This window comes from Natator depressus, chromosome 8 (assembly GCF_965152275.1).
Source record: "Natator depressus isolate rNatDep1 chromosome 8, rNatDep2.hap1, whole genome shotgun sequence".
NCBI lineage: Eukaryota > Metazoa > Chordata > Testudines > Cheloniidae > Natator > Natator depressus.
The window spans coordinates 2,594,010-2,613,562 of NC_134241.1; the positions used below are offsets into that span (position 1 = coordinate 2,594,010).

Consider the following 19,553-nt stretch of genomic DNA (forward strand, 5'->3'; position numbering starts at 1 on the left):
AGCGCACACACAAATATCTCTCCCATGTTTCCTCATAACTTCCTACTCAGTGCACTCATCCCGTAGAGCACAATTGTTCTCTGTGCATTTTCTTCCACCATATGGTATCCTCATTACCATACACTAAGGGTCCATATGGAGAACTTGTGAAGTGAACTGTGTTCATTTTAACTGCCAGATGAGCAGCCTTTTGCTTTGCAAGCTTAGCTTAAGTCATCTGCTGTCTTTATGTTGTTATGGCAACACAGTACCAATAAAAAATTCTAATCTACTGTAAGTGTCTTGGATCACAGTATTTTAAGTGCTTGCTGTAACTGTCCTCTAAGTGAGGATGCTTGTTCTTTTAGTATGATAAAGGGTTATTGTCAACTCCAGCAGGTGGCAGTAAAGAAATTGTTTCTCCACCTCCCCCCTCCCCCCCCCCCCCCGGAAAAGTCATATAATTACAAAACAGTATATCACAAACATATTTGTAGGCTGATCCTCCAAATTTCATTGTAAGGTTAGGATCACAGCTAAAGCTCCTTCCATGCTGCAAATCACACGCTGAACTGTGAAACGATGGTGGCAGCAAATGCGTTCCTAAGGTTTTGCGGAGAGAGAGAGAGAGAGAATTAGACTGAAGCACCACTTCATTGGAATTCTGAAGCCTCCATAACCATGAAGCTGTTTTTGCTACACCCCTGAATTACTCATTCAAACACCATGCTAATTAAGAGTACCTTAAAGTAATGGAAGTAGGCAGCAACATCCTTAAAAATAAATCATTTTCACCTCTGCAGGCCACATGATATGTTGCATCTCTCTCTCTCTCTCTCTGTATTGAAAGTGAATGTTTGCTGTCTCAGTTCATCAGTTCACATTAGCCTCATGCTGAATATTTAAACACAGAACAATTTGAACGCACCATGAAGAGAGACAGTGACTGCGCTTTCACTGGGAACAGCAAGGGCTCATCTAATAATAATTTAGTAAATCAGCCATTTAGTGGCTCAGTTGTACACTGCATTGTGCCAAATAATATTCACTTCAACTGTATGCTGATAAAATTGAAATTCAGACCCAAGTCACGCAGCCGTCTTTTGCTCAATGGGGAGATGAAACGGAAAATCGCCCTCCCAATAGAGTAATTGTGTTTAGTGATTTATCATAAATACAGTGGCATAGCAATGGAAACAGGAATTGGTTGTATATGGTACAATGTAGTCTAATTATGCTTTTATTGTTTTAGTTTCTAATGCTCGGGCTATTCAGCAATTCAGAGCTTGCCGTCACATCTTCAACTCAATACGTATGTGGATGAGAAACAGTGACATAGCAGCACTGTGCCCCTTTAGGGGGCAGTGTAGATCGGTACTGCCCTCGTGGAAGCCCATGAGGCTATTGTATCATAGACCAGCATGATGTCCTGGAGGAGCTCTGGGAGTGCAGCTGCTATGGTGCCCTTTCACAGGATGCACTTTGCCCCACACCATGGAAGCACTGAAAGACTCGTTTAGTTCCTCTGCTCCCTGAATGCAGGGGGTACAGTTGTATGCTTTCAGCCCATTTTTTCCCCCCATGCACACCAGGGCCAAATCCTTACTCTCATAAATAATCCTTTCTTACTTGAGTAAAACAGCAGGATTTGTTCTCAATTGTGTTATTTTCAAACACTTCTGCAGAGAAGTCAGTACACAATTAGGCCGACAGAATTATATAGGAAATGGAACAAGCAGTGGTATACTCTCCTAGCGCACATTCATATGAGGTTCAAAATATGTGTGCAGATTTGCAATAACTGCCTATGCAATTCATGCACTAAAAACTGTCTCTTCGTGTTAGCTGTACCTATAGGGACCATGTTATAACTTTAGATGTAAGTGGCATCATCTGTTACTTTTGAGTAAGAAGCAGAATGGTTTGGGGGATTAATAATTTAGTTCTATGCCTAGCGGTTCCACAGACTTTTTGTTTGACCTTGGACAAGCCTTGCCTTAGTTTCTCCATCTGTAAAATGGGGCGCATATTTTATGTAATATTTGTTTGTTTCAGTTACTTGAGCTACTATACAGGCTCTGGGCCCTATACATATTTTATAAAAGCACCTTTCCTCGTAAGCCACAAAAGTTTCCCCATTCTCCACAAATAAGGTCCTTACCTCTCCACCTGCTCGGTCAGCCTGGCCTGTCAGAAACAGCCTAGGAAAATAACTAGGCTATGCTGAGTGCAGAGATCAAGACTCTCTGTGATGCAGGGTATTGGGGAAATAATACCTACCTTGTGGGGATGTTGTGAAATTTCATTCTTTCTTGTAATAAGGAACTTTGAGATCCTCGGATGGAAGGCATTCTAGAAGTGTGAAGCATTATTAATGAGCCAGCCGACAGTTACCATTTCTAAACTTAGTTGCAGGTGATATACAGTGGTTCACTCTCTAATATAAAATATGATCACTGAATATTTCTCAATTCTCACAACACACTCCAATTGAGCAGCAGAGAGCATCCTCCTTACCATCATGATGCCGTTTAGCAGCGTGTGCTAGAAGCATACGGTGCCATTGTCATAATTCTTCTAAGAAATACAGGGCTTCACAATCTATACTTAACTGCTGACACTTGAAAACTCAGACATTTTGGTAAAATGAATCAGGCCTTAATGTTTCTTTTATGAGATCTCTTCTCATAGGAAGGAGGTTTGGCACCATTTGGAGATCAAGCGTAGTGATCCATCATAGTAAAGTCAGCTGTCCCAGCCAGCTTCTCAGAGGTCACTCGATCGAACCAACAGCTCTTACAACTATATTATTGCTTATGGAACAGTAATTGAGGCACTATAGATAAAAATTACCTGCTCTAATAGGCAGTGAACAATTTGCTCTCAATACAATTATAAGCCAAATCATTCATTTCATAACACTTGGACTAATTTATTTGTTGACCTTTTAATATCCATAGCTCTTCAGCTGTATTAACGGCAACTCAGAAAAATCTCTTGTTCATTTTACTTTCATTGATTTTTTTTTTCCATGGAGGCAATAACAGGTGTTTGAGTACAGCCTTTTCTTTCTGTTGTAAAAGTCAATCATGTAACTTACGGTGATATAACTCCTCTGGACTGAAACATCTTCTAAGTACAATAGTGTACACGCTCATGCTTTCTCTGTAAACAAGGGTATGCATTTTTGCTTTGTTTTCATGATAGATCTGTGTTCACATTAATATATTGGACAGTGGAAGATGGAGAAGGTACACTGGAATGTTATATAAAGCTATGCCACCCTATGTAATGTAATTTTGTTTCATATACACAGTACTGAAGATACAGGAATTTCAGAAGTCGTCTTTATTTTAATCCCCACAGTAGGATGAGCTATAGGTCTGCTCATTAATGATGATATCCTCGTCATTTTATCTTGATATAGTATCTTAAGAACATAAGAATGGCCATACTGGGTCAGACCAATGGTACATCTAGCCCAGTATCCTGTCTCCCGACAGTGGCCACTGCCAGGTATTTCAGAGGGAATGAACTGGTAATCATCAAGTGATCCATCTCCTGTCTCCCATTCGCAGCTTCTGGCAAACAGAGGCTAGGGATACCATCCCTGCCCATCCTGGCTAATAGCCACTGATGGACCTATCCTCCATGAACTTATCTAGTTCTTTTTTGAACCTGTTATAGTCTTGGTCTTCACAACATCCTCTGCCAAAGAGTTTGACAGGTTGACAGTGTGTTGTGTGAAGAAATACTTCCTTTTGTTTGTTTTAAACCTGCTGCCTATTAATTTCGTGTGGTGACCCCCTAGGTCTTGTGTTATGAGAAGGAGTAAATAACACTTCCTTATTTACGTTCTCCACACCAGTCATGATTTTATAGACCTCTATCATATCCCCCTAGTTGTCTCTTTTCCAAGCTGAAAAGTCCCAGTCTTATTTCTCTCTCCTCATACAGAAGCTGTTCCATACCCCTAATCATTTTTGTTGCCCTTTCCTGAACCTTTTCCAATTCCAGTATATCTTTTTTGAGATGGGGCATCTATATCTGCACGCAGTATTCAAGATGTGGGCGTACCATGGATTTATATAGAGGCAACATGATTTTGTCTTACTATCTATCTCTTTCATAATGATTCCCAACATTCTGTTCACTTTTTTTGACTTGCAGCCCAAAGGACTGCCAAGCACTTTGCAGACTGGAACTGGTCAAACTTTTCTAAATTTCAAGTTTTTGACATTTCAATTGGAAAAATATCTTGGCTCTATTTGATCATTTTCATTACATTTTTGGGGCTTTCATCTTGCCTGATAGCCGTCTGAAATATTTTGACGTTTGAAAAAAATTATTGAATTTTTGCGATATTTTGGAAAAGCAGTAAAAATTTTGAAACATTCCTGTGAAATTTGTTGCTGGTATTTTTCCAATCAACTCTGAGAGCAACTATAAACCAGTGATTGTTTCATTCATCACTGAAAATGGAGCCTTGTCTGGTATGAAATGTGATACCTCTTTTCATATCACAGAGCCGTCAAGGGAACTATACTTTATCCAACTGAAATCAGCTGGCAGGAAGAATTTAATCAGAAAAATGTGAATGGTAATTGTGAATCATTTAAGAACACCTTACTAGATGCTCCAAAAGCCACAATTGAGGAATAAGGCCACACTTGTTAAAAAAACCAACCTGGTTTAGAGAGTAAGTGAACGCAGCTATAAAAAAACAAGTGTGTGTGTATATGTGTGTGTGCATAGATATAACAAATGGGGGGGAAAAGGGAAGTTGACAGTAATGAATATAAATCAGAAGTTAGGAATTGTAAAAAAAAAAATTGATAAGGGAAGCCAAGAGATACAAGGAGAAAGTTAAGGACAATAAGAAGGAGTTTTTAAAGTATATTAGAAACAAAAATAATCTGGACAATGGTATTAGCCCATGACTAGATGGAAATGGTAGAACTATCAATAATGCAGAAAAGGTAGAAGTCTTCAGTAAATATTTCTATTCTGTATTTGGGCAAAAACAGATGATACAGTCTCATTGAACGGTGAGCATAGAATCATAGAATATCAGGGATGGAAGGGACCTGAGGAGGTCATCTAGTCCAACCCCCTGCTCAAAGCAGGACCAATCCCCAACTAAATCATCCCAGCCAGGGCTTTGTCAAGCCTGACCTTAAAAACCTCAAAGGAAGGAGATTCCACCACCTCCCTAGGTAACGCATTCCAGTGCTTCACCACCCTCCTAGTGAAAAAGTTTTTCCTAATATCCAACCTAAACCTCCCCCACTGCAACTTGAGACCATTACTCCTTGTTCTGATAACACCCATTCCATTCTACAAGTATCTGGAGGATATTAAACAAACGCTACTAAAGTTAGACATTTTTAAAGCATCAGGTCCAGATAACTTGCATCCAAAAGGTTTTAAAAAGCTGGCTGAGGATCTCACTGGACTCTTAATGTTAATTTTCAATAAATCTTGGAGCACTGGGGAAGTTGCAGAAGACTGGATGAAAGCTACTGTTGTGCCAATATTTAAAAAGGCTAAATGGTATGACCTGGGTAATTATAAGACTGTCAGGCTAATGTCAATCCTGGGCAAGATAATGGAGCAGCTGATACGGGACTTGACTGATAAAGAATTAAAGGAGGGTGATGTAATTAATGCAAATCAACAAGGCTTTATGGAAAATAGATCCTGTCAGACTAACTATGAGATTACAAGTTTGGCTGATAAAGGTAATAGTGTTGATGTAATAGACGCAGACTTCTGTAAAGCATTTGACTGGGTACTGCACGATGTGTTTAAGTACCTATATTGGGGGTGGGGGGAGGGGGGGAAGCAAGAAAAGCAAGAAAGTTGAAAAAGTCTTTTAACAAGGTAAGCTAGGAAGCACTTCACTGAAGTAGTTCTGCTTGAGCTAACGCCTCTTTATGCCGTAAAGTCCTGTTCAGTCCTTTGAACACACAGTTGTAAAATATAATTGTTACACATTTGGCATTTTATGCTTTCCTAGAAATTACCACTTGGTATCTACACCCAATCTACGTTCTTTCTTTTCATTTCAATTGGGTCTGAAGTGGTCCTTCATTGTAATGAGAATGCCCCTTTCAAGAGACTTTTTTCAATTATACTGATGATAAAATGTAAGTGAACGTACTCATTTGTAGGGGTTACGACTGAGCTGTGTTTTAACTGTAATGCTAAAACCAATCAACATTATTCCAGTCTCTATTTCAACATTTTTATGCACTCGCTCTGGGCAGAACATAGTGGAATATCATTGTAGGTCAAAATCTCAGTGCTGCTTATTTTTCACTTTTCATTCCACCATTAAAAGCTAACATGTACTCCAGCGCCTAACTAGAAACTCTTCTTATGGTAGATTTACAACCCAAAAACTCTTCACCATTGAACCAAAAAAGTGACAATTCCTCTCTTCTTAGTACTTCATTCTTACGTTATTTTTATTTTCATTAAAACTGTTTTACGGGGATTTTAAATGAATTCCATATATATGAGTTTATATCTTGTTTCTGGAAAATATCTAGTCAATCATACAGGTTTTTTATATCAACAGCAAATATTCATAAAGATAAATACACCAGTAAAAACAAAATTCAGAAGATGAAATAATTAAGTAAAAAGCAATTCATATATAATTAACACTTTGAATGCCAGATAGCTATACAGATAGACATTAGCTGAGGATCTGGCCTTGTAATACTGATTATAATTAGATTCTTTTATAGACTTAAATCCAGTGAAGTGGACCATGTCACCCACTACACTTCTGATTTGACCTGGAGGGCCAGCATTTTAAAGGGGATTTGAACCTGGCCTGTTGGTGCAAACAATTGTGCATGGATAAAATAGAGATTTCAACCTACTTGATTTGCAAGTGCAAATATGTTTCACACACACAAAGAAGTTAATCGTCTCTGTATATTCTACTATGTACACCTGCAAAATTACAAGTCTTATTTGAAACTTTGGCCCCAAGTATTTTTCATAATTCTTTCTAATAGGATATAAAAATTGCTTCCAAGTAAGGACTGTGAAAGAGCTAGCCCTGTATTTTTTATCAAATGTCTCACAATATAATGTCTAGGCACTCACAATGCCATTCCTATCAAATTCTTTTTATGTTTACATAAGTCCATGCCCTCCAAATAATTCAAAACATTCTTATTCTTCCATAAAGGAACTTTGACAACTTTCCAAAAATATACAGGGTATAGAATGATCAAGATAAGAGCAAGAGTAACAACACTTTTCCTTTTTGGCCACTCTCATCTGCAGCTGTTTTTAAGGAATAGGAAAGTTATTACCATTGAGAGTACCTGATTTAAGAGCTATCAGGAAATCTTACAGATGCAAAAAGGAAAAGCAAACCTTAAAGCCTCAATAAACTCAGTGAGCAACATCTGCTTCAAAATATACTAGATGCCAATACAAATAGTTTGGGGTTAAGTTTCAAAGCAATGAGGTTCAGAGCTGATTTTGCATTGTTTTGAAAATGTACATCTGCATGCATCACCCAGTGAATGCAAGTGCAATGCATTGTGTGAAATGAATTTAAAATATAGCTATTCAAATCCTTTAAATTTCAGGTAGAAAAAAGATTCTAAAGTTTAGAAATACTTGGTCCAATTATGCTTTCAGCTACACCTATGGAAATGAGGAATAACCCCATTGCAGGTAATATAAGCGAGAATAGAATCAGGTCCACTGTATTCTGATGGGAGCTGGGCATTCTCTTCCAGGAAGATGGTTGTGTTCTGTGAGCCACTGAGTTGAACACTCCTGGACTTACCCATTTTTAATTTGGACACCATTTACCTTGTGTTCCAGTGATCCACTAGGGGCACCCAAGGTTTCCTTCCTGGCAAATTAATCATGGTATGGAAGATTGGATTGCATAATTAAGGAGATGGAGTTGTTGATAGAGTCCCTACCTTCTAGAGATCAGTGGTAGCGCTTTCTCTATAATATGAAAAATTGTACTGTTTCCTAATCTTACCAGTGTTTCAGACTGACATTCTATGGAGGTTTCAGAGTAGCAGCCATGTTAGTCTGTATCCGCAAAAAGAAAAGGAGGACTTGTGGCACCTTAGAGACTAACCAATTTATTTGAGCATAAGCTTTCGTGAGCTATAGCTCACTTCATCGGATGCAACATTCTGTGGAGGATATCCTTCTTTACTTCCTTGCAGTGTGTTCTTTTCCTGATAATCAGGGCAGAGAGACTGTAAAAGATGCCAGAGAATCACTCAGCTTCTGATGATGGCAGTTCCTTCAAGCAACAGTTAACAAGTTCCAAATAGGATGGACATCTTCCAGCTCAAGTAATATAAGATCTGGATGGATGGAAATATAATGAATGGCAGCTACCAGCTAGAGGATCTAGATGGACGAGAGGCTGACCTCATGGATTAAAATTTGACATCACTAAAGAGCTCTGGCTTTAGCTCACAGAGCTGGATGTTGCTCAGACTGTGCAGTAATCTTTGTCTGCAATAGAGAATAAGGTAGAAAGAGATGGGGGAGAGAGAAGGTGGGAAGCTGCTCCAGTGGAAATCTTGCAATTGACTTTAATAGGAGCAGAGGTAAAACCATAAACTGAGAAGAAGGCTTTGGGGCAAGATGCAATATTCCTGTGTTTGAGCAGGAGAGGCAAAGCCCTGCAGAAGGGGAATATCTTGTGGAGAAAGATGAGAGTTTAAAATGTCATCTTGACAAAGATCTCCAAAGAGAGGAATTCGTATTAGCAGAGTGATATTTGGTACTAAGTTTTCCCCTCTAGATACCTTCTTCTTTTTGACTTAGAGACCTACCACCAATGAAGACTTCCTCTGCTCTTAGTGATGGGGCTATCCTAATTACTTGCCAGATACTTCAGTTGATGATAATATACTGAGAGCAGCCATGCTCTCAAACATAAGTATATTCCAAGGGTCCCACATTACTATCTACCCAGACTACATACCCTGAAGTTCAACATCTTTACCAGCAGCTGGGTGTGCGGCCCATTGTTATAGCCCAGCCAAATCCCACCTGGAATGTAAACACATGTGTTTTAGATTAACAAGGCAGGCCAATACTCTTCTGGTATCTAGGGTGCTGAATTAACAGGAGACATAGATAAGAACGTAAACTCACAAGGATGGGCTTACGGACTGTCATTGTTATTTTGTTTTCTCTTTTTGACTGTAGTAGTTGCAGCTGAGAACTGTTTGAATGGGGTGTTTTTTTCTCTGTTACTATGGATTTGTCACCCTTGTGGTGTCTTCATCATTGAGTCTCATCTTCTAAGGCTAGATGTCTGCATGCTTTTGGATTTCAGCGTTCATTCTTTTTGGTGCCTCCTATAGGCTTTCTATATTTTATTTATAGGCTTGATTCATTGTGGAGCAGGTGGGTAAGGTCATGCATCCGTGTTTTTAGTGCCCTAGAGTTAGGCTGTGATCCTCTGTTTGGGTGGAAGCCATTGAGACTGTTAAAGCTTGGAAAAGCCAGAGTTCTAGTCCCAGGGTGGGCCTTATGTGCTAGAACGTGCCATTGGAATTTAGCAGCAAAAGCATGGTAAAATTCCATCCTCTAGTTGATATTAAGCTGTGCCTTTTTCTCTCAGACACTTTTTCTACCCGTTGGCTTTCTTCCTCATTTGCCCTCTGGTCCTTATAGCAGCTATTCTGTGTTCATGTCTTCAGTGGGAAGACTCAGTTATGGAACATGGAAGTATTTTTCCCTGATTTTGTTTGTTCTTCAGTCAAGTTTTAGTTTCTGTGCGACTGTAACATCTACTCGAGGATTTGTCCTGCCATTTTACGCTGTTTTGTTTTTGATAGTTACAGTCCCATTAAATTGGCACATTCCCCTCATTTTTAAGTGGATTAAATCTTTTTGCATTTTGAATTGCTTGTACAAATGATTTTTCTTTTCACATGCAAATGTTGAAAACACAAAGATAGAGAAATGGGCATTGTATAGATCTGGAGAGATGCACTGAGTTCATGGACATCCGTAGAGATGGCAGCGGTAGTATGGCTTTGAGTCTCCGGTATGTTTAGCTAAAGGACTGGCAGTTCAGAATTGTGATGTCCTAACTGGCAGTCCTATTGGCTGTCTACCCAAACATCAGTTTTCTTTGGTGCACCTTACACAGAAAGGCGTTCTCATGCTTTATAACTATGTCTCTCTCACACACACACATTCACACACTCTCTCTCTCTCTCTTACACACACACACACACGCACACCCCTATGAACCAGAATACATATGTAAATTGTGAGGAAATAATACATCTATGTACATATTTTTTTTTAAATGTACAAAGTGGTCTTAGCTCTAGCCCATTGTAAGAGTATCCATAGTAAGCATCACCTGCCACTTCATCCATCGCAAAATAGTAACAAGTAATTAAGAATTTAATATTCATCATTTTAATTTGAAATTTCAGAATGTGACTTTTCAAGGGAAGACGCTAATTGGCAACTTATACTCAGCATTTTAGCTCCGCATGTGGGTTTGTGCTGTCATTCCCATGAAATCAGGAAGTTAGGAGGCAGAGCCAGTAGGTCAGAGATGAGTCGAGGAAGTATGAATGACATCATTATCCATGAGTAACCTCTCCGAAGATGAATGAGCTCTCTCTTGTATTACAATGCTAATAGAGCATTAGAAGGCGATATGATATCTAGACAACACGTAAGATAAATGCCTCATGATTTGCTAGAACAGCTTTTTTTTTGGCAAGTACATAAATCCTTCGGTAGACTAAATAATACGGTATGTGGTTGATGAACATCATGTACAGTGGACAGCTCCTGCCGGACAAAATTCATGTGGCTTTAACAAGTCCCTCAAACATTCTGTAATTGATTTATTTAAATTAAATATTCTTTTTAAAATGCTAAAAATACTCAACAGTGCCCTGACATCAGTTAAACCCATAGTCCACATAGGGATGGATACATAATTCTTTTTACTAATTGCAACATTGTAAGCAGAGGTCATCAAGAATGGTAACACATCTTCCTTAACCCTGGCACGTACTGGTCGTTATGATGAAATTTGACCCCAGTGAACCATATATGGAAAATATTATTCATTCTGAAGACAAGTGGCATAGCAGACAAAGCACTAGACTTTTTAATATGAGATTATAATTCAGTTTAAACTAAATGTCATGGTCCTGATGAATTCCTGTTGCAGAGTTACTCACATCACAAGCTGAACAAATAAAGTTGGACAAGTGCTGTAGTATTCACTTTAGGTAAATTCAGCCAGAAGTGGATTTAGTTTGAATTTAACCTTCTGTGTTCCAAAAGCGCAGTCCTTCTGCTGTGATAATAAAATCCTTCCTGCAGTAAGGTTGGACCAGGTAGCTACAGGGCTTCCAGGCCTGAGACTCTGGTGCTGTTCACATATGTAAACATCTACCAGTATTTTCAAGAAGAAAGAGAGCTGAGAAGGCCTTTGGTTCTGTTAAAAACAACCCCTCCCCCCCATTGCATTTTTGTTTCACAAATTAAAAAATAATTTATCTGTGTTTACTTTTCCCTGAAATAGAAACCAGATTGCAATTTGGGGATCCAAAGGGGAAGTTGGGTCTAGTTTAGATTGCATAGCCACCTAACAACAAAATTATGCTTATTTCAAAGAAAAGGCAAGAAAATCTTTATCCTGGAACAGGCTAATTTCTGTGTGCTCATTTACTCTAAACCAAAAGCAGGGAGACTTTTAGAATAATGAGAAGAGTGACTCTTTCCTTACAAATGCCTCCATAAATTAGATATTCGCTTTAGTCATATTCTGTCTCTCAAGAAATATTTTCACTTGCATATTCAAATAGATGGCCCTTTAGACGATGCCCACTTACAGCATGAAAATCTAAGCTCCCAAGACGAGAGCAAAGAAGAATTTCAGTGAACAAAAGAGTATATGGGACATCAACTCTTAACCTTAGCATGAGATTTTGTTTTGTAGAGTGCCAGTCTCACTCATTTTTCAATTTAAAAAAAAGTCTGTTGGTCTTTCATCACCACTGCAGTGGTAACATACAGTATCAAGTTGATTTTTAAAGACATAGATCTTTTATATTAGCTGTCCTTTTTTATAATACTTTTTACAAATTTAATCAATACATTTTAATATTCTATATACTTTAAGTGCAACATACAATAAATATTGAAGCTTCATCTTAAACATGCTTTAGCCTTTAAATTGTTAAAACTGCAGTGCCCTTTCAATCTACTTACATAATGTCATAAAATATACATTTCAAGGTAAATGAAGTCAGCTACTTCAATTTAGTCCCTCAAACTGGTAGTAAATGAGAGGTTAACACTATGGTGCCAAACCCATTATTGAGTAAATTTAGCACCTTGGACAGCTCTGTAAAATCTTTATTGCTTTCCTGACCTGCTCGTCATGTTCTGTCTATGTGTTCGGTGGCTCTCACTCTGATTGAAAGGCAATATATTAGATCCTGAACACAAACATGCTCGGGGGCTGGTTCACTGTGAGCGTAATGACATGGAGGTGAGAACAATTTTCTGGTCACCGCAATCCAAGCCCCTTGCAAGGTCTGTTATTCTAACTTATGGAGGATTTGGGGGGCTCCTCTGTATTTGAAATAATCACTTTAGCACCATTGGTAATTTAAGCAGATCTGAAAAAGTTTTCAATGGCATAAAACAAAAACAAGCTAATATTTTTAAAATATGTATATAGTAGCATTTTACTGTGCATGTTTTGAAGACGAGTTTGTCTGTATAAGAGCTATGGTCAGCTCTGGAGTAGAAGATACCACTACCTGACAAAGGAGCTTTTGTGTAACATCCGCCTTGCGTAATCTGAAAATGTCAGATACAAGGAAAACCTTTTATTGTCGGAAAATGTTGTTTAAAAAAGCGTGAAGCGCACATTTACAGATTCTGGAAATGCTATAAAAATAACCTGGGACGAGCTGGAAAATGTTCAGTGCCACTTGTCAAATGTACTTCAATAAGTCATGATGAAAATTAATTTTATTTACATGCAATATGATATGGGATCAAATAACTTCCAATTCCTTAATATTGGGAACACGTTTGACATTACATGATGCAGCAGTAAGATCTCATGTTTTGAGCTTTGCACTGGCCTTTTTTTTTTCTTCTTCCTCTTCTTCTTCCAATCTCTGCTCAGACTTGGTCCAAAGGATTTTTAGCTCAGCATTACATAGATGACCAAGATGGGTTGGAGAGAGATTGACTAATTTTTAATAATTTGGCATAGTGACATATTAGGCTAAAAACATTACCCAAACCGTTTGCAGACTCTGTATTGCTTCCTGACTTTGAATTAGGGCTGGAAAAGACAAAATTTGACAAGAAGATCTTTAGTTTAAATCTTTAATGCAAGGCAGATAAAGGTGGTCAGTTTTTTAGTGGCTCTGTTAAAACAACATGGATTGATTCTGCATGGGTACAGCATGCACTCTCTCTGCATACTATTCAATTATTAATTCCCATGGCCAAACAATAAAACAGGACAAAGGCTTTAGCTGCCTAACTGTTCCAAAACTGTTTCAAATGTCTTGATTCAAAAATCCATCAATTTTATAATGCACTTCGCTTCATGTGTGAAAAATAATTGAAATGTGTGCTTTGGAAAGGGGATGTATAGCAACTTAAGGCAAGCCTAAATGTTTACCAGGAGTTCAAAAAACCTACATCTCATTTTTGAATTTAGGACATTATATATGTCATAAGTAGTTACTGCAGTATGACAACTGTTTTATCTTATATTATAGAGAATTTAAAATTGAAAAAAATGCTAATATGCATCTAAAAGCTTGTCATTTGAAGAGTTGTTCGAGGATTTCTGAAGAGGTTATGGTGACAGTAAAATGAATGCAATTATATCTCTATTTTCTGATCAGAGTGTACAGTATATGCTACATTACTGCTCCTTTTTGGTATAAAATATAGCTATTGTGTAAAATATTTTAAGTTAAACTTTTTTAACTTTACACAAAAGTATTAAAAAAACCCCTAAGATTTGGCGCTGCATCTATATTTGTAAACCTCCTGCAGAAATATATATTTGGATGCAGCTTCATGTTTCTATATTAGATAAACTCTCAGCTATAGGGAAAAGAAGAAACATCATTTTTATTTAAGAAAGTGAGTACGGGTAGTTTTTTTTTTCAGACCAATAGAGATCTGCTGGATATTTTGACATCATATAGACGAAGATTGCTTTTGGTCTAAATTTTGCAGATGCCGTTAAAAATTTTCTTTTGGGATTGTTAGCCTGACTTCTTGCATGCTTAAAAATATAAACAAAGGAGACGTGGTATTACCCAGATGTCAGAAAATATTTCCTTTAGAAAATACTAAAGGAAGCAACAGAGTTTGAGAGAGGAGGAAAGAAGAGTTCTTCCTAATACATATGATCATAGAGAACCACAACAGCGATAAACAGAGGAGCAGATGGAGAAAGTGACAAACAAGGAAATTAAAGGTAGAGTTATACCCCAAATTCAGAACCAGATCCCAGATTGTTTTAAATTACGCTTCCATGTATGGAATTTTGCCAGCAGTCCCTTCTCAATCCTGCTCTGTCTCTCCATAATATTATTGTTGTGCAACCCTTACACATACATGATCATGACTGTGGCCCATAACACAGTGATACAAACCACAGAAGTTGAATGTTACATTATCAGTAATACAGGACTGATTGGCTATCCTTGGACTGTGGCCTGTCTGATAAGGTCACAATTCCTGTGATACACAATTAAGAACGAAATAAACACATCTAAGGGATGCATAACATGCTCTGAATGACATTGATTGCAGTAATCTAGTAAATGACCTCAGGATTGTATTCTGCAATAAACCTATGAGTGGTTTATAGTACAGATGGCAGAGACAATTGAGTGATGTATTTTATTTTGCAGCATCAATGACTCTCACCCTTTTGACTTGATTAAACATGTGTGTGAATTGGATGAACTAGTGATTTAACATTATTTGATGTTTGCTGAGAGTTGTTGCTTGTAAAGACGATCTGGTTGGAAAAAATAACGCAACCGATACAACAATATAAAAGGATTCTAACTAGCTGTTTTTCCTGCATCGTGTTTATTGAATTCCAAGGAGCACATCTGTTTTTCTGTTGACAGGAAGTGATACTGAAGAGGGCTGCTGATTTAGTGGAAGCACTCTATGGTATGCCACATAATAACCAGGTAAATGTATTCTACTGGAGCAGCTCTAAAACCCGAATGAGCTTTAGTCCGGGAGCGATGGGTAAGGGTATAAGCATGTTGTTACAGCGTGAAAGGAGGACAAATGTATGAGAAAACATAACATTTTGGCTGGTCGGGTGTTTTGGGCTGGGGAGTGAAGTGTGTGAATTTATTGCTCATGTAAGCAGCTGGCTTCTCAGCCATGACAAGTTTTATCCTAGGTTGCCAGAAAACGTATAATTTGGACAGCAACATTGTAAGATTCTTGCCCTGCCACTGTGATCTGCAAGTGCCTTACCCCTGAGAAATGAGTGAGTAGTTTAGGCTCCATCCCCAGTCAGACTTTGGCCTCTATAACAATCAGGGTGCCATTGTTTTTGTCCACTGGGAGGTGGACCTGACTGAGACTTCCAACTCCTTTCCCAGAGAGGTCAGTATTTATCATCAGACATTAACAATGTACTGTCGTTAACTATCTGGGTGGAATCAATCCACTGATTTAGAAACAAACCACCCAATCAGAGCCTTTGAGCCATCCATTATCTAGTACATTTAACATAACACATCTCCTTGCATTTGTTGGAAGATAATTTGACAATCCTTTTTGTTTGTTTCTTTCCCCGCTCCAGGAGATAATTCTGAAAAGAGCAGCGGATATTGCAGAAGCACTCTACAGTGTTCCCCGCAATCACAACCAGCTCCCAGCACTTGCTAACACGTCAGTCCATGCAGGAATGATGGGAGTGAATTCCTTTAGTGGTCAGCTAGCAGTTAATGTCTCGGAAGCCTCACAGGCCACCAATCAGGGTCAGAGAAAGAAATAGCTTCTTCTTTTTCTTCTATGCTGACAAATGTCAGAGCATCAGGCGCTAAGGATGTAGGTCAATCAAGAACTGGTTATTCAAAGTTTAATAACATGCAAGGAGCATGCCTAGTGAATGATCCTCTTGCGTATTCCATGCGTGATTCTTGAATCATGCATGATTTTGTCAAGGGATAATAGATTGCTTAATGACTTTGCCCCCAATTCCAGAAAGCAGTTAAGCAATGCTTTCCTGACAAGGGATGGCTTTCCTGAATTGGGGCCTTAAAACGTTTCCTTACAACGAAAGAGTATCCTGTTAATATTTGCATTAAATAAGAAACCCACTTTGGGAACTATTTTTAAAATTTTGATCAAATTTTGAAACTAAAAAAAAAACAGGCAAGATTTTCAAAGACATTTTCTTGATATTTCTCTGTCCCCCCCGCCCCCTCTTTCAATTGGCTGTAGAGCGAAGATAATAGTTTTTGAATTTAAAAACGTTCTCACATTTTGTCAAATTCAAAAAAGTATTTGTGCAAATACTTTCACAGTTCCCTCTCCCACTTTTTGACCAGCTGTCCCAATATGAAGTTTGAAATATATTTTGGTGGTAAAGCCAGTAAAAAGGGGTTTTCTCCTGGAAGGCTGAAAGACCAATTTTCATTACATGAATATAGATGTATAACTTTAGAATGTAACATGCATTCTGCCAAGGCACCATGGGACAGGAAGCAACATTTGGGTTTTATCTCTCGGAAGTGGAAATGTAGTTTGTATGTTCAGTATAGTAGGGTCTGAAAACTAATCCTAAATCCAGACATGATTTCCCCAATCCTGTTGCCCACAATTCTGTGGAAATTCGGAGTTGGGTCCGGATTTAAATTTTGCAGCTAGTTTACATCTCTACCATGAATTCAGGTATCTTAGAACTTTGGAGAATTCATTTATCTAGGTCTTACGACCTACATTTAAAAGTGGTTAGTGATTTTGGTTGTCTTAATTTCTGAATGCCCAACTTGAGATACTTCAGAGGGGTTTGAGTTTTTGGAGGGCAGCACCCAGAACATTCAGAAAATGAGTCCTTTTAACTTGTGTCAAATTGGGCACCCAAAATTGCTGCTCACTTTTGAAAATTGTGGCCAAATGTATACACCAAGTCCATCTCTGATCTCCTACTAACAACCGCTGAAGAATAAGCCTGATGTATTTTACTGTAGTTTGCATCATTTGTCTTAGTTTAGCAGATTTTGGGGGGGGGGGGCGATGTTTAGAAATACTTCTCTTTAACTTTTTCCCCTCTCCAAAAAAAGGTTTTACTCGCAACTCAAGCAGTGTGTCACCTCATGGGTATGTGCCAAGCACCACCCCTCAGCAGACAAACTACAACTCCGTCACAACAAGCATGAACGGCTATGGGAATGCTGGAATGTCAAATTTAGGTGGTTCTCCAACCTTCCTCAATGGATCTGCTGCCAATTCTCCCTATGCCAGTGAGTATTATACGACACTTCCGCAGTTTGCAGTTTTTCATTAGAATGAAATGGCGACTCACTGGCCTTTTGAAGCACTTTTTAGTGTTGCTATCAGTGCACTGCTCTGCTTTATTATTATTATTTGGGAGAATGTGCGGGATTGAAAAAGAATAATCTCTCTCTTCAAAACTTTTTTTGCATCCTGTAAATAAGAACACACTCCCTTGAACGCTGCTAATTCTAGAAAATGGAGATCACGTAAATGACTTCATGTCTGCTGGATTTTGTCAAAACTTGTAGCATCAATACTGAGATTGTTATTTGTGGGGAAAGGAGTTTGAGGCTCTTTGCTAAATGAAACCTACTTTGTTCCAACAGTAAGGTATCAAAGTCAGAAAAGAGAGGTCCTGTAACTTTGGTAAGGCTTGGTATTTATCTGTGTAAATAATATGCTAACACCCCTCTTAGCAATTATTAATTGTCATTGAGTCACATCTTGAGGCCGTAATTCACTGGTTTTGTCGTTGCTCAGTATTATATTGACTTCACTCGGGACGGAGTAAAACTTGAGCAAGAGTCTCAGAATTCAGCTTATTTTTATTAAGCGTTTATAGAGTGCCACAGAGATACAAAACACATAAAAGCGTCTGTTCCATGCTCTAAAGAGCTTACAGTCTGAGATTCCAATCCTGCAAATGCTTATGCACAGGATTGACTTTATGCCCATTGACTTTAAAAGAACTACTCAAGTGTGTAAGGTTCAGCATGTTGGCAAGTGTAAGCAATTTCGTAAATGTAACTACTCATGTGCATAAGAGTTTACAGGATCAGGGTCTACAAGCCTGATCCTGAAAAACCTTATGCACATGAGTAGTAGAAACTAATGGGAGCTTACTTGTGTAGTAGCTTACTCTGTGAGTAGCTCCGCTGGCATCAATGCAAACTCAGTGAAAGAACAGGTCTGTAAGGACTAGTCGTGCAAGTGATTTTTTTGCAGGGTCAGACCCTAACATGTTCTGTACATGTGGGATGCTAAATATATCAACACGTATAATTTTAAAGTTGTCTGATATTCAGAATGACAGTTAAATGCATGCAGTGAGTCCAGATTTGAAAGGGAACTAATAACAATTCAGTTTAAAAATAATGACCTCGGCTGCTTAGCTCCCCAATATTTTGAAAAAAATGTTCACCTACAAACCTAGCACTTTGTAACCGGGGAATCCCCAATCAGTATCATTCTTGTACTCTGATAACAGTGGAATCTTTAATGTTATCAATTTTCTTTCTTGTTAACCTAAATTTCCTATAATAGAACCTGTATGCTCTGAATTCATAATGCAACGTGATTAAAAAGGCATATTTTTTTTGGAAACAGATGCCTGTAACCCATTAAGAATACTCATGCAATTTATTATTTCATATTTATGAATGAAGCCATCTTTGGAGTAACACTTCACATCTCAGTCCTGAATGTTTGCTTTATTCTGTTTTTATTTTCGGAGGTTTTTGTGGTAGATCTGTCATTCTGTTAATATCTAATCCATTCAATCAGAAAATGTTTCAATCATGACCTGAAAATTAAAAGGTGCCATTCTTAATTAAATCAATAAACTAATTGCTGCATAGTAGCAATTCAATTTAGGTGCTTTGATTGTTCTTCCTTAACAAGTGCTTGCAGACACCAAGTGACTTCAGACTAGATTATATCTGTCAGACTGTAAAACTTTGAACATCTAATTTCCATTAATTGATTTCCTCAGTGTTTCACAAATATGATATCCGATTCTCATATACGGACTCAGATGGGATGATTTTTATCTGCATAAATGCAAATAAAATAATAATCCAAAGCCCAGCTGATTTGAATTTTTTTCCTATAATATTTAATTATTCATAATCCACTCATGTTCATAAATAGTTTCTAAACCAGAGGAACAATTAAGAATAAACAGGTCCCTTTCTGTTTTGGTTCAAGGCTGGAGTCCAATAATACTGTATTAACTGGAATTGTTTGGATGTATTTTTATGAAAACAAACTCCCTACAT

General features: G+C 38.0%; 1 protein-coding gene across 9 annotated transcripts in view; it reads left to right on the forward strand.

Annotated features, from left to right (window-relative positions):
• The window catches only part of EBF1 (EBF transcription factor 1), a 328,926-nt gene that overhangs the window by 300,115 nt on the left and 9,258 nt on the right, over positions 1–19,553 (forward strand). For all 9 annotated transcript variants that reach the window (XM_074960207.1, XM_074960211.1, XM_074960208.1 and 6 more), the window contains exons 12-14: positions 15,162–15,227; positions 15,857–16,034; positions 17,343–17,522. In XM_074960207.1, coding sequence (XP_074816308.1) covers positions 15,162–15,227; positions 15,857–16,034; positions 17,343–17,522 — 424 coding nt within the window. The remainder of the gene's footprint in view (positions 1–15,161; positions 15,228–15,856; positions 16,035–17,342; positions 17,523–19,553) is intronic.